Genomic DNA, 26,320 nt, shown 5'->3' on the forward strand with positions numbered 1-26,320 from the left:
AGTGCAAATACAAACACAAAGACAGAGCAGGATTTTTAATGTAGCGCTACCAGAGGACACTTAGAAGAAATACAACTTACTTCAGGTTAAGATGAATTTAAAGATAAATTTGTTTACATTCTTTGTTCACAAATACACTTAATTTTTGTTTGGTTAAGAAAAAAATTACAGATTATAGACAGTAAATGAACGTTCCACACAGGCGGAAACTAAAGTAAAAGATGAATCTTTTCACTTGGCACCAAACTTGGAACAACCACAGTTGTTTTACTACATGACATGATTCCAACTGGAGGCCAAAGCAAATATTGGGATTTGAAGTTACTCAACGATGATAATTTTCACCACCTGGCTTAGTAGTAAAAAAGTAAAAGTCACAATACAACAGTCAATGGAATTTTTCACATTTTCGGGCACTATTACAAAATCACGCAGCATATCTTAAGTGCAAAGTTACTGTTAGTAGAAGTATAAGGATTAGTTTAACAGGCTCTTAAATCATGTAACAGATAATGAAGTGATGATGTTAAATTGGTGGGTCCAGTCTGGGGGTTGAGACCCCTACAAAAAGAGATGAATCTAGTGGGTCACATGACAATTGCCCAGGTAGGAAATAAGAAAAATGTAATTCTTGTAAGGAAAATTATGTAAAATGTGTTGGGTTTTTTTTAAAAATCTCTAATCAATGCTTCTTTCTTGTGAAATAACATAGTTGAAACAAACTGCTCACAACTTACAATGTAGACATGACATTAGGTCACAAGGAAACATTGCTTCATATTAATGTAACAAGCAAAAAAGGGTTGCAAAGCCCTGAATTAAAGGTGCAGTGTGTAGAATTTAGTGGCATCTAGTGGAATGGACTTGGCAGAAATGGAATATAATATTCATAAGTATGTTTTAAGTCGTGTATAATCACCTGAAAATAAGAATCGCCATGTTTCTACAGTAGCCCAGAGTGGACAAACCAAACACTGGCTCTAGAGAGGGCCTTTCACATTTTTTGTGAGTTTCGCGGCCCCCCATAGGTTCAGTTTGTTGCAATCTGCAACCTCACCACTAGATGCCACTAAATCCTACACACTGGTCCTTTAAATTATAAACAGGAAAACAACATTTTCCGGTTTATGAACTCAACATTCACAAAAATACATTTCAGTCATTTATTCTGATTTCATTCACATTATTTATGCATGCAGTCCAGACCACAACTACAATCATTTAGACCTAAAAACACAGTACAGATCTTCACAGGTCTCAAATGTTGGACCCAATCCGAAATGGACCAATGGAAAACCTGCTTGAACTCACAGTGCATGAATTTATTTACAAAAAATAGAGAGAAAGTAAGATGCAATCTGAATAGACTCTAGGATAATTAGACTCGATTCGACATGTGTTCGACACAAACAGACCAAATTGAGAGAGAACACTGCAGTCGAATGTAAAGTCATAGAAAATAGTTTGATAAGATTAATTGAGAAATAATTGAAAGTTCTATTTTCACCTTGTCCACCAACAATAAACAATTCTGAGGCCAACTGGGCGACAGACTGAAGATTTTCTAACCAATTTAATATCAGTGAATCAAACTCCAAAAAGTAACTGTCATTGAGAAGCACCATTTTTTTTTACATTGGTTACTGATTTCCTAAAATATTTTCTCCCGCAGTGATTATGACGTACCACGTGATAAGAGCTGATAATGAGTACGCTCAGATCCATTCAGATCCACTCAAGTGATGGAAATATTGACACACAGACTTGAGACCCGTGCCAGTAAAACCAGACCCTCCCTGACCCAGTTAGACTGGGTTTGTGCTGACTTGGGTCTTGATTTTTCACAACCAAGCGGACAAGTGAAAACCTCCAAAACACAGTCTTGTTCTTGTTTCCTGTATTATGTCTTTAACTGTCCATGTGACAGTATAACAGTGATAATACCCTCTGAGATGATGTATATTTTCTTATATTACGACATGACATCATTGTGTTAGCCAGATTTACCATAATCCATTTCCTCTGGCAGCTTCAGAGGGCTTGAACCATGATGAGCAGCAGGTTATATCTTCATGTGTCGGGTAGTAGAGATCATTTAAAGCCCTTTATTGTATGTCACAATCTTACAATGTGTTGCCATGGCGATCTCCGGCTCTAGCTGACTCACGCTGATCTATGGGAGTCAAAGCAGAACAAAAAGGTCAATAGTGCGAATGGGAATACTTGGCACAAGCTGACAGATATAGCAAGCTTACATACTGTATGTGTATGCTGTACATAATCATCTACATGAACCGCTACTTAAAGATTTCAAAGCGTTTAATTTGTAACTAAATCATTCTTAAAGGCTGTAAATGTTCTGTATTTACCGCTAATGTGCAAAAAGAGCCAATTTGGCAGATTAAAGTCTAATTTGAGGTTCGCATCTCCTAATATTTGAACCAGAGACAGATGGCTGTCGGAGTTGGAGGCAGAATCCTAATCAGACATCTTGGAAGGTGTGAAATGGGGAAGTGGGACAAATTGAGAAGGCGGGGGTCTGGGGGGAGCGGGGCATTCATGTTGCTTTTTGGGGAGTTCTTTTTTTTTTCATCTGCTATCCTTGCAAAAGTGCAAAAAGGAGTAGTGAGAGAAAAACAGGCCCCTCCATGAAACGGGAGGCAGCTTTTCACAAGACTGTTGGCGGCACATATGTCTGAAGTTTTTCGCCATATGGCTGTCTGAGCTATTTCCAGTGGTAATTAAATCCTAAACATTTTAAAGCCAGAACTGGTTGGCTTGTGTCAGCAAGTCATTTGGCAAAGAGAGGACAAAGAGAGAGAGAGATGGAGTGAAAAACAAAATCATGCCACGGCCACTTAATGAGTAGAACGACAAATACTGAGGCGAGAAGGCTAAAGTTAGATCTCAGCCTGCTAGCCTGGATAGCATCAATGATTGAAGGCAATAGAGGCTCTGGGCAGATCATAACAGGGCAGGTTCAGTCTCAGAGGGAAACGCCTCATTAAGAGGGCGGCTCTGTGAAGCTCAGTGGGTAACGTTAAAGAAGGTCAGGAGACTTCGGTCATCAGCATCAGTCACTGAAACCAAGTCACGGCAGACCTGACAGCAAAGCAGATATTCAATATCTTCAGGATCTGAAGAAGCAACAACAAGGAATTCACAGAAGTAGCTCTTGGTATTCTGGTATTTAATACCTTAAATCATTGTTTTAAGACAATTTTTCTCTGAGCATCACTGTTAATTAAAATGTAATTATAACCACCACAGTGGGTGTCACAATTAATTTGTTTCAAAGTGGGAATCCAAGACATTTAATATCATTCTATCTTGTTTGCTGCCCTTATATCCAACTGATATAACAAAAAACTCATTAAATCTGTACCTCATAGTTCCACCCAGCTCATGAAAGCTTTTACATTTGGTTTTTAGTGTCTGGCAGCTTTATCAAAGACAAAAAAATAGCAACAGTTGTTTATAATGAATCAAAGAAGAGCCCACTAGCAAGTATGAGGACTGACAGACAGTATGGCTGCACAACAGCAGGAAATAAACAATAATCTCACAGAAAAACAGCACAACTACAACGCTGCATCGCTACGATCAGCTTTCTTTCATCATCAACACAATTCACTGTTGTCTGGCGGATTGGAGAAGAAAGGTTTTGAGATGAAGTACCTCTGACATCTGTGGAAAGAGGCTGATGGCGAGAGGCAGCGCCAGGCCGAAGGCAGCGAGGCACACCAGGCTGTGGACGGGCAGGACAAGCCTGCGCTGTCTCTGCAGGAGAGGAAGTCTGGTGGGACAAGGAGGAGACACAGTTCAATTTATGGTGGGCTGATTCACTAATCAATGATGATGTGCATTCAGGAGATCGTAATTTTAAAGTTCATTCATCAAGGCAGACAAATATCTCAAAAAATAAGGCTTTCAGAGGGTATAGTTATTATTTTTCTTCATGTTAAGATGTCATTAAAAGGAGTGAACCAAGGTGATTCGCTCGATCTGCCAAGAACAATCTCAGGAGTCAGGTGTGGTCATTGGCAGAACATGTTGCATCTGAGCAAAGTACGCCCTCCATTTAAGCCAAATTGCGGAAATATCAAACATTCCAGTCAGTAAATTATTAATGTCATTAAGTGACACTTCAAAGTCAGGATGTCTTCCCTAGATGATCAACCCATAGTGAGGAAAAGTCATATGGTCGCCCCATGGTGTCGTGGAAATGGTACATTTCTTGAATGTGGATCTGTACAGCTCAAGTTTTCTTTTTAGAGTTTGCAAAATAAATACATACTGGTTTTTCTTCTACAGCCAACCTCCAATGAAATGCACAACGATACTACAGTAAAAAAAGTTGTCTTTAAGTTCTTAAAATCCCAGTTTAGAGTTCAATGTGTGCTTGTTGCTACACTACCAGTCTGAGGTAGAGAGATCATGAAAGCAATTTTGCTTTTATTGTCATTCCTTCTGATTTTTACACGGCCATTTGTTTTGTGTATTGACTCTTTAGTCTGTATAATCCCTTATAAATATATCAGTTTCAAAAACACATCTCATCTCTCTCTATCAGAAAAGACATGTTAAGGAGGTTTTACAGATATATATCTACGAATATGTTTTCTCCAGCCCATGTTTCTCCTCCCTCCTCGCTGCCCTCCGTAGGATAATCCCCTCTTCAGTGTGTGGGACAGCGAACTCAGCAGGAGCTTGAGAAAGAGCCGCTCCTCCACCAGCAACGCCTCTCCCCCTAACGAGGAGAGCTACTGCCTAATGAGGGAGCTCATTAACACATATGGCTGCCATGGTTTAATTAGGCTACACACACACAAAACGTGCAGATACACATCTTAGAGGGAACCGCATTACAAAGAGAAAAGTCAATGGGAGAAAGTTGTGAGGTATGTGAGATGTGAGCGGTGAGGTTCAGGCTGTTTGAAAATCTTACAATCAGGTAAAAAATTGATATTATACAAAAGTAATAACACAATTCTGTGCAGCTGCATTCACATGCACTGAATAAACTGGCTAGTGGCAACACTCTGGTTGAGGACTCACTTTGATTTAACTGTTTTAAATGAACCTCTGATGCTGTGACTGAGCCTCTGTTAGCATGAAAAAAACAATTAATAGAGTATCAATGCTGACTTGTGTTGTGCTGAACACAGATACAACAAAATGCTGGCTAATGAGCATCACAAAATACTAATTTTTCCAAATTCTGCTACTGTTGGCGAACAAAGTGTTAGTCTATGACAACAAACAAAGTGATTGAAATAAAGCCTTTATTGAATATGGTGATTTTTAAACATTTGTTTCAGCTTTAGTTCAGCTATGTTCTAGTCTTGTGGACCCAGCTATATTATATATACAGATGTGTGTGAATAGGAACAATCACACTGTCGACCAGGTAAATCTTTTCGACACCAACCCAGCAGCTCCTGAAGGAGGCGGAGGTAGTGATTCGAACATGACACGCAAAAGTCAGAAAGTGTTTCTTTGTCGGCTGCAGAAAAAAACGTTATTCAAATGTTGTGGTTGTTTTAGAGACCAGTTCTTTTCAGTAGCTTATTTTGCTTATTTGCTTATGCAACATTAAAAGGTACCCCACAGAGTTTATGGCCACTAGTAGCAGTACGGGGCGATGTTGTTGAGTGTGTAACTGTTTTTTTTTTTTTGTGTGTTATGCATTTGCAGTGCCACACACACTAAACCACCGACAAACGTTACAATGTGCCAGCAAAAGTGAGGAATAAGAAAATTGTAAGCTGGCAAACATGGATGTAAACAATGTAGGATTTAACATATTTTTTAAAAATGTGTTACGAAGAAGACAAAGCATTCAACACATTTGTTAGGCCTCAACTGATAGACACAAAGTATTTGTTTGTTCAAAAGAAAACTCCAGTGTTTTAGAGTGTTTCAGGGTTCTTCCTGATACATTATTAAGCCAAAAGGAGAAAAACTAACCTAGTAATTACAACCTAAACTGAGCTCATGGTTCATCAACCTTTGTTCCCTTTATTTATCCAATCCTATTAGTTAGGCTTTCCAGACAGGTATGCCTATCAGCCTACACATGACCATAGCTCTAACTCTAAAGATCAGAATCCTAAATTGGTGGAGTTTGGGAGCAACAGCCTATACTTCTGCAGCAAGAGATAAGACCTCACACTCTTCTGAATTTACAGAAGTATATATGTTTTTCCAGGGTCTGATTGAGGACTTAATTGTGATTTTTCTGGTGTTAAATTTGCAGGATTTGGCAGAAAACAGACCAGTTGTATTTTATCTACTAAACTATATCATGATATATATTGTAACAACCATATAAAATAAAAATAAAAACTACTGTGAGATTGTTTCCATATTGCCCGCTCCTCTTTTGTAAAGCTGTTAACAGAAACGCACAGACTGTTTCTTGAGATTCTCAGCGCACGTAGACGTAGCGAAAGACACACACACAAAATAAATAAATAGAAGTACAATTACGGGTCTGTAACCTCTTACTCCCACCGCAGCACATGGAGGATAGAACCTGCTGTCACTGCCTTGAATCTGCTCTCAGCAGTGTAATCCATCATTGAGGGGCCGACCAGGCACCCATCTCTGTCCCCTTGTTCTCGCTCCATTGAGAGCCAGTGAAGGCGAGCTGACATCGAGGATAGCTGAGGACTACTCACCTGCAGCCACAACCTCACAACCCCCACTTCTCCTCCCCCCTCCCTCTCTCTCCCTCTCTCTCTCTCTCTCACACACACACACACACTCTACCTCTTTCTCCATCTCCTCCCCCCGCCCGCCGTTCAGTCATTCAACTGCCAGGAATCCCAAACACACCTGGGCAGCCGGCCCCGCTGCCTGAGCCCGCCTGCTCGGAGCGGTCGGGACAAGTGCTGTCAAGGATTTACAAAGATGGCTGCATTCCTCGACACACCGCAGGCACATTCAGGCCATCGATCACAGGACGTCCATATAAACACGTTGCATCATTAAGACATCATTACAGTCATATCACACAACACTGGATCTCAGTGCTGAGAAGGGTTCATTGACTATGTGGGTTTATTAAACAATAGCAAAGCCAATGATGAAGGAAGCTGAAGTTCTTTAATACTCATATTCTTTAATAAAGTTTTTTAAGAAAGTTTTATTATTCATTTATTAATTAGAAGTCTTTTTTTTTATTACTGCCACAAAAGCAATAATTCATTTTTTATTCTTCTTAATCACATTGACACTTTCTAGGACTGATACAAACAATGACTCAGATTATATTGAGTTAATGAAATCGTTGGTCTCTCTTTCCTGTAAAAATCCTCTGGGGCGCATCAAGTGATGCGTTCAATGCGTCAAACAGCAGCAACATCAGTATTTGAAACAGACAGAAAGAATATAGGACACCAACAGCTGAATGGAGAAATAAAAAAGGCGCCACCTACAGAAACTCCATCAGCAGAAAACCCACAAGAAAGTAAATGGGTTCATATTTGAGGAGCTAAACTAGACGTCCTGCGTCGCCTTTGGATCGAAACAAACGTAGCTCTATCTCTCTGGTACATCTGCTGTTGTTTATCAGCCACAGTCTTTACTGGGTGTCTCCATTTATCTGTCTACACAGAAGAACTCTACAGCAGTGACACCAAATGAAGGAAACCGAAAAAAATGTTTAAACCAACTTTGAATCCAGATTGAACAGTCAGGAAATAGCAGTAGAGGTATTTCATTGAGGTTAAAATGGGGTTGTCTTCCATCACTGAAGCTCTGTCACCTCCAAAGAGCACATCAAGAGCGTTACCATCAGATTTTGGTTGTTGTTTATAGCCCGACCGATACTGGATTCTTGAGGACGATATATCAGTATACAGTCAGGTTTTTTTTTAAGGATCACTTGTGACCAAGATGTGTGATGAGTTAACTTGTCAGTGCTCTCTGGTGGAAAAACTACCTAACAGGGAAACTGTTTCTAAAGGACCTCAAACATATTTTGTGGTATTTCTCTTCTGGATTTCCTCTTCACTTATCAGCTGATGTATACATTGATAAGCTAATATTTCTCAATAAATTATCAGTCTAACTCTAATATTGTTGCTCTGTAAAAACAAAGGTTGTAAAAACTAAGTGATGGAGTATTTCTTACTTTTCCAGTGCAGCCATAATCATGGGAGGCAGCACCAGGATCGGCATGGGCAGGACCACTCTGGTCAGCGCCGTCTCGAGAAGCGCCTGTCAGAAAAATTCAAAAAATTACATTTTTAAAAGATTTTTGTTCTCAAGAAACTGAATAATTTCAATGACCTTCATACTGACCTCATCATTTACAGTTAAAACTATGTTGTATTTACAGTCGTTACAATTCTTACTGATCAACAACAATAAACCAACTAAACAGCACGTGATGAATTTACATCAGATATTAAGTTTTCAGAGGGAAGCGACGTACATGCCTGGCCGCCACTTTCGATGTTCCCACCACGTTCCCGTTGTCGTCGAGCACGCTGATGCCCTCCGACAGCTCGGAGTGTCTCATGAGCACCACGTTGCAGACGTTTGCGCTCGCTGTGGAGAGGTGAGAATATGTATAAAGATGAAAGTGAAGTGTCTCAACTCGAGAAAATTTGAGATACTTTATTATTTCACAAATGAGCAAATTGTCTTTTCACCCTCTGGCTCGTGCAGTGCAGAGAAGGGATTCAGTCCCTTGCTCAAGGGTACTGTGGTTAGTATTGTAAGGATGTGGTTAGCAGATTTTATTTTTTCACAAAGTAATTACAGTATTTCATGATCTCACCATCACATTTTTTTGTATTTGCAGTCATTGTGAAGTAATTATTCAGAACTCCAGACATAACGCTCTGGCAATATTTTGAGCTGACAAAATAATTATTCTTTAGCCAAGAGAAAATGCATTTGACGGCTTACAAAACAACTATTTGTTATGCTGAGAAATAACAGGACAAACTGTTCTCTTGTATTTATGAAATAATTATTTTGTGACTTCAAGAAAACAAGCCTGCTATGATGAGATCAAATATTTTTAGCCACACTTGCTACACGGCTCTGTGAATAGCAATGTACGTCAGTCTGTTATTTGTCAACAACTATTGGATGGTTTCCAATTATATTTTGAACAGACATTCATGGTTCCCAGAGGATGAATCCTACTGGACTTCGGTGATGCCTTGACTGTTCCTCCAGCGCTACCAAGAGGTTGACTTTTGTCATATTTTTGGTGATCCCTTAACTTTTCATCCAGCACCATAATCAGGTCAGAATTCAAATTTGCAGAACACTTTGGTTTATGAGCAAGTACCCATAAACCAATGAGTTTAGTGCTGATTAGCAAGTGTTAGCATGCTAACATGCTAATGAGTATACATTACATCAGCTAAACATCAGCATTTAATCATCGTCTTTGTAAACATCTTAGGCTTAGGGCTGCAACTAACGATTATTTTCATTATTGATTAATCTGTCAATTATTTTCTCGATCAATCAAGTTGTTGTTTGGTCCATAAAATGTCAGAAAATGGTGAAAAATGTTGATCACTGTTTCCCAAAACTGTCCTCAAATGTCTTGTTTTGTTAACAACAGTCCACAACCCAAAGATATTCAGTTTATTGTCTTGAAAGACTAAAGAAACCAGAAAATATTCACATTTGAGAAGCAGAATCAGACAATTTTCTTCTTAAAAAATCTCTCAAAATGATAAATTGATTATCAAAACAGCGATTCATTTAAAAGTTAGCAACTAGTCGATTAATCGACGTATCATTGCAGCTGTAAAGTGATTTAAAGCATTTATACTGTGAAAATCACCTATAACTGCCTTCTGTAAGACTGATACCACCCAAACGTAGCACATCATTTCCACATTTGTGTCATAATCCACAAAACTGAACGCGACGCCACTGACACAGGTAACCCTCACATCAGCAACAGACAACGTAACCAAGGTGACTGATAGGTCGACCAACAGCAGTGTTGTTACCCTGTGATTTATTCACGAAAGCCAAAATGAACACAAATGCATGTTAATATAGATAGACCTTTCTCCTTGACTCTAATAGGAATAAGAAAAACTCATTTTAGAGAGTTTAGTGGTGGCGCCGCGAGCCTTTTTAATTTAAGACAACAGCGTACAGAGTTATCTTTATTAAGGGCTGCAGGGCTGGCAGGTCGCTTTGTGAGGGGAATTCAATTGACTGAGTAAATAGCTCTTTTTACCTACAAGGGATTTTTTTTCTCCAGACCAATTAATAGAGAGACAGATAGTAGAATTTTGGCAAGGAATAACAAAAACTACAGCAAACAGATCAAATTTTCAAAAACCTGATTAAAATGAAATTAATAAAGGCATCGAAGTAATTATAAATAGATGAATTCAATGTCTGCACAGCTAAATACTAAAATATGTGGCCGTAATTTGTAATTATTTGAAATAATTACATTTATGTACATTCTAATTGTCATCTAATAACTAGTGGTACAATCGTGGAAATGCATCCAAGAACTTTTTGCGTAATTAATTCCTAAATATCACGAATAATGATGAATATTTTCAAAAGACAACAAATTAATTATCCCCACAAATTTCTGGCGGCGTGGCTTCCCCTCCAGTTAAGGTCTTCATAATCTAATTGAATGACAGGCCGCTGCTTGATTAGGTTATTACAAATAAATCTAGCCTTAAGTAAGCAAACAAAATCAAGCGGGTGAAAATTCAAACAGCACTTTGCTTTTGCCCGCTTCAATTAGCCATTTTAATTACCTTTTATATGGGCTTACCAAAACAACAACAGCAACAACAATGAACAAACAGAAATCAGGTAAATGAGGCCTTGACATAGACGCCACTTTAGGGGTAATTACCCAATTTGTTTGCGGCAGCAGAGTTCTAACGAGCAGCCAATTACCAGGCAAAGGCTGCGCTGTAGAAACCTGTTGATTTAATTAGAAGAACCGCCATGGTAAGGAAGGGGGGGCAGGCAAACAATTTAATTATGAGCCAGCAGCCCGGGGCATTGTGGGACACGGGTCTATACCCCTGGGTGTGACTGTGTTTGCGGGAGAGTGGCATGAAAATCGGCTTTGTGGCTACACACATGTCTAACAAAGCGAGCTCATAACACATCTCTAACCCTGCAGAGAGGAAAACGGACTGCGAGGAGCGGAGTGAGGCGAATGACTCGGCTGCGTTTGGCTCTCGTTCAGCGATTTACAACAATCACAGAGCGGTTATAAAAACATAGACGAGACATTTACCAGCACTAAGGACGAGGATAAACTGTATCTGCGAGTTAATATTAAGCTTCCTTGCTGTCTTAGAATGATTTTATCATGAGGAGAGAACAAGCATTTAAGAAAACTGGCATTAAAATCCAGCAACATTTGTTTAACTCTACTACTACTGTTAATGTTTTTAAAAACAATACATCACATCACTTACAGAGTGAAATATAATGAAACTGTGATATTTGGGACAGACATCGAGGCTCTCCAGAGGACAAAACCTAATAATCCCAGACTTTTCATCTAGCACCACCTGGTAATGGTAATGTATAATATTAATGATCAAACACCTGTGAGCCTCATGTAGTTTGAGATTAATATTAATATGGCATGCTTAACATTATCATGGTCTACTAATAGGCTTATTGTTAGCAAAAGGTTAACGCTAAAGTTAAACACTAAACTGAGCATGAAAATTCACTCCTGAACTTAGAAACAGTCGTGTCACCAAATAATCTTACCTCAGTCTGAACTAAACGACCTTGACTTACAATAGTTTTGCCACCAGTTTTGTCAAATGTTATGTAGACTGTGAGCTTGTTACTGTGTATTTTGCCAACATAACCATTCTAAATAATACATATTAAACATCAACATCCAATAGTTCACTTACTAACTACAAGCATATTAATATCTTAACATTTCAACACTCTAACTTTAGCTTGCTAATGCAGTTTGAGCTTCAGCATATAATTTCTTTGTACATGGATAACAACCTCAAAAACAGAGCCATGAAGTGTTTCACTGAGCTTTTCGAACAACATACCCACTGCTGGGAAGGGGATGAATCTCTGCACCAAAAGCCTGGTGGTTGGGCTGAAGCGGCTGGCTCTCTGGATTAAAACATTCAGCCCCACCTGAGGGAAAACCAGACACAAATAGCACAAACAAGTCAGTCACTGAGTCTATGTCAAAAAGCAAATGATTCAGACGCTGAATATTTGGAATATATATTTCAATAAATAGATTTCCTGTCCTGCAGAATGCTGTGAAACATCCTTTCAGCACAGGAAAGCAAACTTCAAATGTCAGAAATGGTTTGATTGGCAGATATTTTTATCACTGTGCATAACCGATTAAATAATGTGACTTTACTGTATTTTAATACACTTGAGAGCTGAAGTCAAAATGTGCTCTCAGATAACACGCCACCACTCCACTCCAGCCCGCCGCCTCCCCTCAGCCCGGCAGGGGTTCGTCACCAGAGCGGTCGTTTAATTGGAGAGCTCGTGCCCCCCTCCCGGCCTGTCGTTCCGCCCTCCAGACACCCCGCGATTTTTTTCTGTGCTTGTTGTCATTGTCGAGCCTGAGGGCAGCAGCCGGATGAGCGCCCAGCGGGACCAGTAATTGGCTCGGTTTGAGCCCCGTGTCCACACTAAGGCTGTGTCAGGCAGGTGTGCGAACTTGTATTATACTCTTGACATTTGAGTCTTTGATGACATGAAGTTAAGAAAAAAGGTTGAACTGATGAGGGTAATTTAAAGGCCGATATTAAAAGGTTCATGCTTATATTTGAATTCTTTAAATTTGACAACTTTCCTGTCAAATCAAGTAAAAATATTTTTGCGTTTCACCTAGAAAGCAACAGTAAAACCTCCAAAATTGCAACTGAAGCCCAGATCAATAACATTTTTATTGGATTAGCAGGATGACAAGAGGAACCTTTGGCATATATAACAGTGAGTCTGCAAAATAGGTCAATTTGATTGCAAGCTGTGCTGACTTTATGTGAGGAGAAGCTTCCAGCTCTATTTGCAGCAGACAAAACTCCAGCACCAGAGTGATATATTGGTCTGCCCCCAGATTCAAAGACATATCAGCTGACATAATGGATCAATAAGTGTCTCAGCAATTGCCAGCTGATGACATCATATCTTTCAAGTCACAAGGCCTGTTCAGTCAGAGAGAAACTCACAGCAATCGAGACTGCGCTGGTCACCGCTCCGAGGTATCCCTGGACGAATTTGGAAACTGGAGCCGGCTAAAGTGAAAGAGGAGGAGGGGAAGTGAGATTATAATATGAAAACATGTCATTCAGCATTTGTCTGGATCGTTTTATTGCAGATTCGGTACCTTGGAGGCGTTGCGGTTGCTGTAGTTAACACAAGCGTTGTGACTCTGGTTTAACCACTGTTAAAGAGAGGAGAGAGTGACAAGTAGAGGAACTTGATAGTAAATGTGTTTGTACACCTGTAAGGAGCTTCTCAGTCTGTGATGACAGGTGGCACATTTAACATTTTCAACAGTTAGCCTTTTCTGATTAAAGGTGATGCTTTATATAATTACTGTAACAACAATTTGGGAAAATCATTACATATCTGTAATAAAATATTCTAAATTGCACAGCCTTTTCTAACAAATGAAACAGTTGAAAGCTCCCAGAAAGTTAGTAAGTAAGCTTTGAGTGTAGTTCAGTTTCACATTTTAATCACAGAAATGAGACCATGATTCATAAAATAGCAGTCTAAGTCTTCCACCAGTGCTATTTTTTTTAATTAAAACTTCATTTCCCATGAACACCACTGCTTGACAATGGATTATGTTCAACACTGTATTGAGAGAAAATTGCCAAAATGACAATATACAGTATGTATTATAATTAATGTGTTGAACATCATTGTCAAGTGGATGAAAGGTGCTTTCTGTCGCAATTTCATTACCATTGTTGTCACTTTAGCATCTTTCTTTCCTATGTTTGCATTTCTTCATTTCTTCACATCTTGCTTAATTGGTTTTAGAATATGTTGCAAAGGACTGCAGTTAAAAAATTAACTGGCTGGTTAACACTGGCACATTCACAGAAATGTTGATTAATGTGTGTTGTCCTTAAGTCTGTTGTTTACTGGTCAGACGGTTGGTACGTACCTGCCAGAAGATGGTTGACATCAAGGTTTGATTTGGCAGAAGGAGGCCAACAACCTACACAAAGATAAAAAGTACAATTAGTTTTATAAAAAAGAAAAAATGGCCAATATATTTATATATATATTCCTCAGTTTATATCATGCAATATGCTGAGAAACTTTGTAGCTTTGGTTGGAATTTGGACAAATTAAAATGAATATGATGAGTGGCTTTGCATTATTTAAATGTATGTAAAGAAGTCTTACCACAGGTGTGCCAAATGGAATAAAACCTGTTAAAAGACGAGAGTTGATGTCATCACCACCACCACCTTATGATCATAAATGTTTGCTTTTAGGTTCATCTAATATTTGTAACAGTTCTTCTAATTGTTCTGATATTTCAAATCTTTGTTAAGTGATTTTCCAGAATCTTACATGTTCCTCAAAAACACATCAGTTCTGTTTGTCTTAACCTGTGTGTTTCTCTGTCCAGGTTAGAGAGCACAATAGTATTCTTTGCCTACACTCCCATTTGTCATATACAGTATTTTGGTCCTTACATGTTAATCGCTGCTGTCTTTTCCTCCCTCGCTCTCTCTCTCTCTCTCTAACCCTCTTCCCGACACTTCAAAGTGAATTTGAAAAAGGTGCCTTGAGACTAGACCAAAATACTTATGTTTGCTTCTTCCGGGGGCCTCAAAAACTTCTCTGTCACCGTGGGAGCGAGCCTTTAATCAGCGCCCAGCTGAGTGTGACCTTTTCCAGACCTGAGACAACCTGAAGAGCCCCGTTGAGCCGTGACAGTTCCCAGGGTGAACAACGCCTCCATATTGGACCACATAACAAGCCCCTAGATCCCGTCCCCCCTCCCCCCTCAAGGCTTCCACACCAAGATACTGTACCTGACATTCGAAAGGGCATGAAGATCTTCTCCCCTGTGTCGGGGTGGATGATGGCCTGTAATAAGAGCGTAATGATTAGAATCAGACTGTAATGAGTGCAGAATGATTTGGGCTGGTTCACTTCAAGAGGATTAGGAAGAGAGTGTTGCTCTCTGAGTTGTGGTGAAATTTTGAAGGAAGGTTTTGTGTTCTATTGAAAATGGATTAACATCACCTTAAATACATTTAAACCTCTAAAAACTAGGTCAGATATTCACAGGAGTAAAAAAAAGAAAAAGACTATTACTTAAAGGTGCAATATACGACATTCAGCTCCACTAGATGTCACACTAGAGCACACGTCGTTTACTCAATAAAGTTGGAGAAAAAAAAAAACAGCGGCATCTGAACACACTGCTCACGAAACTCAGATCAATCTGTCAAACTAGATCAAGATTCTGTTACTGCATTGTCTGTTTATTGCCTCAAATGTTTTCAGAAACATATTTTAGTGTACTGTTTAGCTGTAATGGGAGAAAGTTTGTGACCTGGCCGCCATGTTGAAGATGGATGCTGGGAGGACAGAGAGGGACTCACATGCACTAACATGGACACACAGCCGGGCCGGCTATCAAAAAAATGAACAGAGAAGCTCAGATAACAACACACACCGAGGGAGCGTGACTTCATTCTCTGCTCAGGACGCCATTACTCCACTATATCTTTACATAGCAAATAGTTGTTTGCTGACGTCTAGTGGGGCTGAGTGTCGTACAGTATATGGCACCTTTAACTCAACTGTTGTTGATGCTGTTAAGGCTCCTGAAATGCAGCGGGAAATTGGGAAATTTTTTTCAAGAAGCCTCCAGTTCTTTGGGAAATGGTGCCTTTAGTTGGTAGTTGTGTTTATTGTGGTAACATTTGAACAACCTACTGATGTGGTTTCACAACTGTATGAGCGAGAACTGTCTGAAAGCTCTGAGTTAGTCAGTTGTTTTCATAAAACATCAGAGCCCATGAAAATTACATTTTCCATTTCTGTCTGGTCTTTTCTTGGTCCTTGTAGCACCACTTTGACAGACAGGAAACACAAAATCATTCACCATCTTGAAAAGTAAACAATTTAAACCACTTAAATGTTGAACTTACAATATGAGTTTCATTTGTCTCTGTACACTTCCTGTTTCCAAAATTTTTGTGTAACAATAGTCCATTAGCCAAAATCATATGCAACTGTGACCAGTTTTGATCTCTAGCATTATGACAATGTCGCTTTAACATGATTTAGCGATCATTATTAATTTGGGAGATCAATAGGGGCCTTTCAAGTCTATTAAAACATTCAACATCTACTGTACATATTTGTGTATTACAGTACTTCCTCTCTCCAATTAACAGAGCTGATTGTCTAATCGGTTGCACCTGTATCTATTATAATTGAATAATTCTGAATCTACTGTATAAGAACTGATGAAAGTCTGACAGGCTGTAGTCATTTTAACCTCTTTTTTGTACAACAGAGCACTTGCGTAGCCAAGTAAAGGTGCGTACGTTTTTAAAAAAAATCTCAGCTACATGACTGTTTTTAGACCTATTTTTCTTGTTTTTTAAGTCTTTTTATACTGTACGTACGCACTTAAGACAGCAGCATCCGGTTAACGCAGTATCCTCTCTGTCATAAGATAAGACAGATGGAAATCTGTTTCCCCTAGTGCTTCAGTGACGATAAGATCTGCTGTTTGGAGAGGAACGCAAGGGTTCTTCCTGGCGCTCACAGAGCCACTCTTGAAGTAGCATGTATGAGGGCTTTATCATGTCTGAATATGGGAGGTTTTCCTCATAGGATATACATAGTATTGTAAAATAACCTACAACACTGAAGATCAACTAACATGTTTAGTCGTTGGCAGCTACCATTTGCCTCATTGAAACCTAATGTCTTGAATCTAGATACAGTACATTCAGGTTGTATGTTGATTTATTTAAAAGATAGTCTCCACTGGCTGGATTAATCATTTTCACGTCAAACAATACATATCAGGTACCTGATGATGGCGCAAGAGAAAAAGTTACAGCATCTTCAAAGTTATTACAATTCATCCTGAGAGGGACATAAAAATCTGTAACACGTTTTATGGTGATCCACCGAGAAACTGTGGAGATGTTTCACTTAAAACCACAAATTTAAACCTCATGGTGGCTCATGTGGTACAATCATCGGATCACCAAAGTCGTGGGATACATCATCTGGGAACCATGAATGTCCAGCTAACTGGCAGAACGACATCGCCACTACTATGGCTAAAAATGACACATTTGTACTCAGCCATATGCAGTTGGTAGAGCAGAAGTCACTTCATGTATGGACTCACTGAAGTTGTTGACTAGGCAGCACTTTAATTGAAGCCACAGACACATTTATGTTCACAACATACTGTTTTACGGTACAATACATCCCAGATCAACCCTAAATGTGGTTTTAACAATCAGCTCACAATGCTTCCTGAATGTGATTTGGGTGCATTCATATCTGTATTTATTTTATTTTATTTTTTGCATGTTAATAACATTTCTGAAAATATCCCAGAGTTAGCCAGAAAGACTCATTTTCATCTGTAGTTCCTGAGCAGGCAAATAGTTGGAAACTGTTACGAATAAAAACATTGAAAATAGAATCAACAGCAAAAGTAGCGAAAATATGCAGATACAAATAGAGCGTGTGCTACATAGCGACAAGAAAGATGGCTTTTAAGACACAAAATCAACAATAGCATGACAACAATCAACAAATTGCATGACAACAATCAACAAATAGCATGACAACAATCATTAAATCTACAAATAGCATGACAGCACATTCAACAAATAGCATGACAACAATCATTAAATCAACAAATAGCATGACAACACAATGTTAAGACCGGTGAAGTGTGGATATTATGTACAGAATCTATGCTAAGCAGGAGCAGCTCTTACACTAAGCATAATAATGGCAAATAAGACAACAAACAACATGAAAACACCTCAACGTTCAAGTGTTCACAAGTTGGATTTCTAATGAACCAGGCTCTTAATGTTGTGGAGAATTAATGGCAGTTGGCACAGTTTCTTATGTGTTTCTGCAAGTTGTTCCAATCCTGAGAGGCTCCGACAGAAAAAGCAAAAATTGGCCAAAACTACTTTGTCTTCCAGGAGTAAGACAGTCTCCTCTAGTTGTTGTTGCTCTGGTAGTTTGGCTTGTTTTTAATGTGATGTAAGGACGGAGTGGTGGAGGAGCCATGTTGTGTAATACCTTGTAAATGAGACACAGTCTACTGTATTTAACCATGTTTTCCCAGTTTAACAAGCTTTGCTTTTTCAAAATACTGCAATGGTGGTATCCTTGTGGCTTCTTGTCTGGGCGTTTTATTGTTTGTTTGTACACAGATTCTATTGGCTTTAGTGTGGTTTTATTGACGTGTCAACAGTACGTGATGCGCGGGGGGATCATTGTATTCATGAACAATTTTAGCCGCATTAGTAGTCATGCAGTTCCTTGTGAATTTGAAATAAACCAGATTAAATCTAACATTCCTTGCAACTTTTTTTTTTTCACATGTGATGCCAAGGTATTTAAACTCAAGACACAATCTGTAGTTCTTTTCCAGAGACTATGAAATCTGCATCCAGTGTTGAGGTTGGTCTTTTTTGTGAAGAACACGCTGACTGCTTCTGTAACGTTAAGCTGAAGGATTTAGAGCTTGTAATCAAATAATCTCAGATGCATTTTTAGTGTTGGGAACAGTCTGAACAAAACAGATTGAGTGGAAAAGTAGAAAAGGAAAAGAGAGACATTACATCATATCACCTGAACATGTTAAATGAGTAGCTGATACATTTAAGAAAACCTAAGATAATAGTTGTAGATGCAGTAAATAATTCATTCAGTATTTAAAATGACTAAAAGTTTTATTCAGACAAGTCATAAGCACCAGCTATATAGAAGGTATACAGTATTTATAGTCTACAGTGGCAAAGATTCAACTCTCTGGTTATTTTTGAAGCTGTAATTTAGTGCCATCTTGCAAACGTCCCTTTAAGCATCTGTTAGTGAGCGCTCAAATGTCAAAGTTGTTTTCCTGTTTTTTGCCAGATATTTTCAGGACTTTAAAGCCCGTCACATATTACCGAAAATTATTATCTGTCGCTTTGACCGAGTGCATCTGCAGTTCAGAAACTGTCGGGCATCTTTTCGAAGCTCACACACGCGCCGCTAATTGGCACGAGAGTTTCCATCGCTCGTCTGCTTCACTGTTTAATGTAACGTTGATGCTTTTTTTTAACGCATACTTTTGTCCACTCAGCTGTATTTGTTGTGTAAACAGGTAAGTGCTGAGCTGAAGTGCAAAGAATGGTGTCAGATTTGTTTGCCCATTCACTGACACCATACGACAACAAGCAGGAGCGATAAAGACAGTTTACGATCACTATCTTTATGTGTTAGGGACAGAGAGAGTGAGAGAGTCAGAGGAAGTGAAAGACAGAAAGAAAAATCTCACCTGCTTTATTTTCTGAGCCTGCCATAGCTGTAAAGATAAATAACACATATCTTCAATTAGAAAAAACATTAATTTGTCAGTAGTGGAGAGTATTTCTAGTCAGTTTTATATTTGTAATCTTGGAACTCAGAGGCAGGAAACTGGACATCTACAGTAGGTCTGTTAAATACGTTAAAAAAAAAAATAACTTGTAGCATTTAAATGTCTATGTAGGAAATATTTGGCTGATAAATGCTTCACACACACCTGGTTCTACAGAGCCTGAACGCACCACAGTGTCCTTTTTCAAAAACAACACGGGAGGAGAGAAAGAGGCCGAGCTCTTACTACACTCATCAAAAAGGGTCTTAAAGAAAAAAATATCTTTACCCACAACAGATGAAACTCACTTACTTGCTCCTAAAAGAGTTTGTCAACTCAGGTTTCTGTGTCTTTACCTGAGCATCTGTCACACCTGGAGGCAGAGTTCCTTGCTTGAAACGGTCAAGCAGCTCCACACACTCCTGGAGTCGTTTCTGATTTGGAAAAAAAAAAAAGGAGGGGGGGAAGTCAGTAACATGTAAAGTCAAGTCAAAGAAGTTTCCTTGGACAGTTTCAGTCAGCTTAGATATGTTTTCCGTCTCTATTTAAGCCACACGGCTCAACGTGTGACGACTGTGTTTCACTAAAACTTTCATGCTGATTTTCAGTTGACAAATGAGTTTCCTAAAAGGTAATGAGCAGCGTTTTCTGCGGTGCGATCGCTGTCTAATGCTGAGCAAAATACAAGGTCGTGCGGCCCAATTTGTTCTAATTAGCTCGCCGTCTCTGTGTGTGTGTGTGTGTGTGTGTGTGTGTGTGTGTGTGCTCGTTCCTTTCTCTGCATTTATGTGTGACAGCGTTGGGTGTGCACACGAGGTCGTGTGTGTGTGATCGTATGCAAAAATCCCGACCATCCCTGTTCCACTCTCGTCATTAGGGGCAAGTTGAGGCTACGCCTGGCCCAGCAGGGTGCAAGAGGTGTGTGTGTGTGTGTGTGTGACTGTGCACGCTCTCCACACCTCGCAGCTGCCCTACATGTCCACACCTCATCACATCCCAGGAGCTACTGCCGCTATTACTGTCACCAAAGAGCCCGCTAACAGCTTCATTACCCAGAGCACCAGAACACTGATGACTCCGTGAACAGAGTTACCACAACACACCCAAGACCTGGGAAATGTTACACGGCAGCCCGGCTTTTAGAGAAAATAGCGAGGAACCCCTTTTAAAGGTTTTAAAAACAAGGTCGAGGACATTTTAAGACAATTCAATGCCTTCCTTCTTCAGTAAATGTTGTTTCATGTGTGTCATTTTCTGCCGCTGTGGGTCTCTCGATCAAAACAATAACAGAAGACGGAGTTTGATGACGTTGCGCAGCCGCGTGGGATCACGGGAGTTGTTGTCTTCAGTGTTAAACAGCCACCTTCATTGCAGTCTGCTTCTCCCAGTTTGGATTCCTTCATCACTCAGCAGGTTTTTACCAGGAGCTGAATTATCCGCAGAGATCTCCTCCTCTCCAAAACAAACGGACCTGGTGACTAAAAACTGTAAAAAAAACACTGAATAAAGCAGTTTCACATTAAAAATCAGTGTTTCTCCCACACAGTTCAGCGGACGCAGGATGTCCGGAGGGGCTGTGAACCGAGCTGCCCCCCCCCACGTTTTACTCAGCTTGTTTCTCTGATGACTGAAGATCCAGATGTCTGATGACTAAATCCTTCATCCGTTTAAAAGATATAGTTAAAAAACGACAAAGATCTGAAAAGTGTCATGTAAAAATGTGGCTTAAAACTGGATAAAAGAAATCAACCGCTTCTGGCGGTCAGCCACAACACTAACACATGCACCATTGACAGGCAACCAAATGAAACAGACCCTTACCTTGATTAAAAAAACAGATTTCTCTGCGTTTGAACATCGTTGGAAACATTTGAGATAATTGAAGAACACAACATAAACATAGGTCTAGTCGTTTTTAGACATTTTAACGCGGAAAAGTTGCATATTGGGCCTTTAAATAAACTCAGAAATGAGGGTGAACGCCTGCCTGTTGTTCATAATAATGTGTGGATGACATACATCACAATCAAAGCCCATCGTCAGCTGAGATTCTCACTGCCATCAGCCATCAACAACCAATCAGATTCCTGTTTTTCCTCCCCTCACAACCAATGTGGAATCATTTTATGAGCAACAGTTCAGGAATGATCAGGAAGTTGCTTAAAGCTTCCTGATCCTCTGCAGGTTTCATCTGAATGTCTCAAAAACTCAGCACAGCTGCATTTATTACTGGAGGTAAAGTGAAAAAGACAAGATAGTGGCCTCTCAAACTGTGGAGTTCAGTACACATATTTCCAAATCAACCATATTCATCATGACAACATCTGAATGTCATTTCCAAATGAAAAACAGTTACTTTATCCTTTTTCCAAACCTCAGCGGTACAGAGGTGGTTTCAAGGTCGAGGTAATTGATACAGATAATATTCGGTTGTATATAAAATCCTGTTTTTCTGCTTTTCTGGTACTCGTAGTTCTACGACTTTGTAGTTCTTGGCTGTAAATTGTAATTCTGCTTCTCTACTTTGTAATTCAATCATTGCTACGTCTGTCTACTGTGTTTATGAGACACCTGTTGCATCTCTATCCGTCCAGAAAGAGAGATCTCTACTCTGTTGCTCTACCTGAAGTTTCTCCCTTTACTTTTCATGATTTGAGGGTCAATGGACAGAGGATGTTATATGACTGAATAATGTATATGTATGAATAATAATAAACTTGATCATATTCAAGTGATACTCCCAAAGATTGTGTGTGTGTGTGTATTTGCACATGTTGGAGAGACTACCTACAATCCCTCAGATGTAGAAGTACAGTTTTTTATGTTTTAAAAAGGCTTATTCAGTGTATTTTCATTGAACTGGATCTATGCAGTGAATAATGCATTTTGTGTACCTCTGTCACGAAGAGGGTGCTGGGGTCAATCACATCCAGGAAGTGTCTGAACCGACCAAAAAATGTGTTCTAAGAGAAGAAGAAAAAACACCAAAGAAACATTTTACAATAAAAGCCACACTGATCAAAAATGAGAGTCCACTAAAACATTTATTTGGAACGATTATTTTTCATCTAAACTTATTAACGAAGCATAAAGATGAGATATTAGACGCACCGTGGGCTCTGTGTAATCACTGGAATACAAGTATGTGCTCAGAAACTTCAGAAAACGCTACGTTTAATGTATTATTCAGGTTGAATCAATTAATTTTTTTTTCTAAGCAGCCAAATCAAATTCTGGGTTGTTTCTTTAAGTGAGAGTGAGAGAGATTCCAGCTGTCGCCCGGTAAACAGTGATATTACAGCGTGCCAGCTGTTTTCACACACCAGGTGGAGCCTCCTCATTAATACATCTGACAAACTGTTTCCTATCTGCATCTTTTAGGGACCCAAAATCCACTCAAACCATTCGCAATTACTTCTATAATGACTGTGCCAGAAATATCTTTTTGATCATTTATTCATAACTGAGCATAAGGAATCATTTCAGATACACAGCAACACAGCATGCAGGCTTGAAAGACACCCATTCCTCACTAACTTGGGGTTTAATTATACTAACTGCTAATTTGGATGAAAATCTGGTATCTGACTCACTGCTGCGCCTTGTGACTTTCTGAACATATGGATTGTTGGTAAAAACATGGAGTGGGCTAATAGTTTTTTTTAAAGCTGTTACAATCAATTATTTATGAGTGATACTCCAGTTTGACCAGTTTGAGCTGACACTGGTGAGAGTGGTGGAGGGAGGACTCGTCTTCTTCACTCCAAAGCTGGAGAGCAGCTTCATATGTGTCACTCAAACTGCACTGATACATGATAGACTTTAAATGTGATATTGATGATGAATGTAACTTTGTGGTTTCGGTGCTCAAAACATTCTCATATATGCTAATGTTGGTCTGATATTAGCATTTCATTATAGACTTTATCCTTCCTGACTTTGCTCTATGTTTTGAACATGTGTTGTTCGGTTTCCATGTTTATTCCATGAATACTCTGAGTCTAAGCACTACTATGATATTAACCTGATAATTGTCTTGGCTAAGAAAAGGTTTTTCCTCGCTGTAATCGTTCCTCCTGTTCATACTGGCTGTTAAAAGATCGTCTTCAAATGTGCTTTCAGTGTAAGTGATGGAGGCCAAAATCCACAGTGTGTCCACACAGTCATTTTGTGCAAAGATGCTGACGCTTATATGAGGCTCCAGCAGTCTGAGTTAGTCGTATCAAGCGGATATCTGACACATTTACAGTCTTTTTAGCATCAAATTCCCTCTTTGTGTTTCCCTGTTTAGCTGCGGTGGAAGTATAGTAACAAAAAGAAGGACTTTGACACTATAAAGACTGCCACATTGAAAGATATCTGCTTGGGCTAATTTGTATATATAAGATTATCAGCTGATATATATTGATATAGGAGGTTTTTTTTTTAGTCCCTAATATCAGAATCTTTGAACAGATGTTAAGCAAATTTAAAGGACCAGTGTGTCGGATTTAGGGGGATATATTGGCAGAAATGGAATATAATATTCATAAATATGTTTCAATTAGTGTATAATCACCTGAAAATAAGAATTGTGTTTTTGTTACCTTAGAATGAGCCCTTTATATCTACATAGAGAGATGGAGGCCGCCATGTTTCTACAGTAGCCCAGAACGGACAAACCAAACACTGGCTCTAGAGAGGGCCTCTTGCGGTTTTTTTTTGCAGCCACCGTAGGTTCTCCTACACGCTTGGAAGTGGAGGGGAGGGGTATTCAGTTGGTTTGTATCTGCAACCTCACCGCTATTTGCCACTTAATCCTAAACACTGGTCCTTTAAATATATGGTACTAATAATACCTCTTTTACTTTTCACATTTAAGTATAAAATGAATGCAGGACTTTCACTTTTACAGTATTTTTACTGTGCGGTATTATTAGATTAACTACTTATAGTTAATGGTTTTACTTTGGAGAAAAGTTTTGAGTACTTCTACCACTGCCAACACCAACATTCCCAGTTAGAGAAAGGGTGAAATAAAGCAAAACAGCATTTGCCCGACTGGGGCCCCTAAATCACTAAATCCGCCCCTGCCTGCTGATGTGAGAAGTGTAGACTGTTTCCTGGGATTAGATACTGCACAGAGGCAAACTGTACCACCACAAATGAGTTTTACTTTTATTCAGTGTTAGTACCTCAGCTGCGGCTTGTTATGAACAAAAACAGACGGTAGCAGCCAACTTGTCAAACTACTAAATGTGAGTTTTATATGCTTTACAGATAACATGTCTACTGCTGCCTGTGCACATGTATGAAGGAGTTCCTGTTTCACACTTTAGTCGAGTTAAAATTAAAAATACCTGATCGAAACGAGACTTGCCAAACAGGAAGGTCGGATATTCAGACATGCTGCTGCAAAAACAAACAAGTCCAGTTTTGAACGATTATAAAACACTGTCCATCAACAGTTTATGAGTCTGCAGCTGCAGGGCTGCGCGGCCAACATTCAGCTGTTCAGTGGCCGCGGTGCATGAAGGGTAATGTAGTTTTCCCAGGCTGCTTTGACCACAGAGGATGCGGCTTGAACCGTTGGAGAGTTGACTACATTTCCCAGGAGAACATGCATTGTTTTCATTTGATCAAAAGGGGAAAAGGTGCATCAGTTTGAGTATGACAGATCAAAAAGAGACATTTAGAGTCATAATGTTGTTGTTAGGAGCGATGAAGGAAGCTGTTTGAGTTTAGAGAGGAGAACATAGCCCCCTAGTGGTGGTTGTGGATTAAAACCATTCATAGTAAAGTCTGCAGGAGGTGAACACAATAACATCAACACTTAACAGTATTTCCAAACTACAGCCTCAAAAATGATCACAGTACAATCAAGTACATTAAACATCTCTCCCACCAGTCTCAACTAGATATATAAATGTCAAATGATCATCATTCACTGTAAGCTGTGTTAGATTTTATTGTACTGTAGGTAGAAATTAGCAGCAAGGTGTGCTGGAGCAACTGTAAACAGGGTTAGTTTTCTGCTGATGGGGGGGATTTATATTATAAAATTAAAAACTTACATATAGAGGTAAGTTTATTTTGGCTATTTCCAGTAATTATCATATGTGAAACACATTTCACGTATCACACGTGGAGAAAAAATTCACATTGAGTGATTTTCTGGTATTTCAACAACAACAAAAAAATCACATTTAGTAAGACACAATTTTCATGTGATAAGTTTGCAAACAAGTACATGTTTTTTTCACATTTGAAAAAAATATGTGTGTGTGTGTGTGTGTGTCTGGGGGGAGGGGGTGAACTCACAACCTCAGTATTTCAGCCCTGCTTGTGATATCATCCTATAAGATTTAAACCTAAACAAAGATATTGTTTTAAATTTCATTTAGTGCGAGTGCTTGAATTTAAAGATATTACCCAACGTCTTATATCACCTTTTTCCAGTCAAAACATCCCAACCAGACTTGATTTTGATCGGTCCTCCTCACTAAAGAACTAATAAAAAAGAGACTTTCACTCAGATGTAATCACAGCATTTCTCAGACAGTCACTGTCAGTATTGCGACAGGTCTGCCTATCAGTGCATCAAACAACATCAAAGTGGGAGCTACAACACTGAATGGACCTATTTTTACAGCAGAACTGAGTTAAAGCTAAACGATGCATTAAAGGGTTGAGGTTCTACAG

At 39.2% G+C, this 26,320-nt stretch overlaps 1 protein-coding gene across 2 annotated transcripts; it reads right to left on the minus strand.

Moving 5' to 3' along the window:
* Positions 1-1,094: 1,094 nt before the first annotated feature.
* On the minus strand, positions 1,095-25,161 carry sfxn5a (sideroflexin 5a). Of its 2 annotated transcripts, XM_042389380.1 has the most exons (14): positions 24,979-25,161; positions 22,534-22,602; positions 19,996-20,073; positions 19,559-19,585; positions 15,042-15,096; positions 14,404-14,429; positions 14,159-14,212; positions 13,367-13,423; positions 13,209-13,274; positions 12,060-12,150; positions 8,444-8,559; positions 8,141-8,226; positions 3,679-3,796; positions 1,095-2,173 (listed from the first exon to the last, which is right to left on the minus strand). In XM_042389380.1, the coding sequence occupies exons 1-14, from the start codon at positions 25,024-25,026 to the stop codon at positions 2,096-2,098; spliced, it is 969 nt and encodes a 322-aa protein (XP_042245314.1). In that variant the 5' UTR covers positions 25,027-25,161; the 3' UTR covers positions 1,095-2,095. The 2 variants fall into 2 exon arrangements, with proteins under 2 accessions (XP_042245314.1, XP_042245315.1); XM_042389381.1 differs by lacking the exons at positions 19,996-20,073; positions 22,534-22,602; positions 24,979-25,161 and adding an exon at positions 19,805-19,828.
* Between the last annotated feature and the right edge of the window lie 1,159 nt (positions 25,162-26,320).

Source organism: Thunnus maccoyii, chromosome 16 (genome assembly GCF_910596095.1).
Source record: "Thunnus maccoyii chromosome 16, fThuMac1.1, whole genome shotgun sequence".
Taxonomy (NCBI): Eukaryota; Metazoa; Chordata; class Actinopteri; order Scombriformes; family Scombridae; genus Thunnus; species Thunnus maccoyii.

Excerpts from the sequence above, each read along its gene's own strand:
- sfxn5a (XM_042389380.1), bottom strand. The coding sequence starts at position 25,026 with ATGTCTGAATATCCGACCTTCCTGTTTGGCAAGTCTCGTTTCGATCAG. Across the intron at positions 19,586-19,995 it reads CAGGTGTGACAGATGCTCAG|CTATGGCAGGCTCAGAAAAT; the intron begins GTAAAGACACAG and ends TTATCTTTACAG. Across the intron at positions 12,151-13,208 it reads CCAGCGCAGTCTCGATTGCT|GTGGGGCTGAATGTTTTAAT; the intron begins GTGAGTTTCTCT and ends GTTTTCCCTCAG.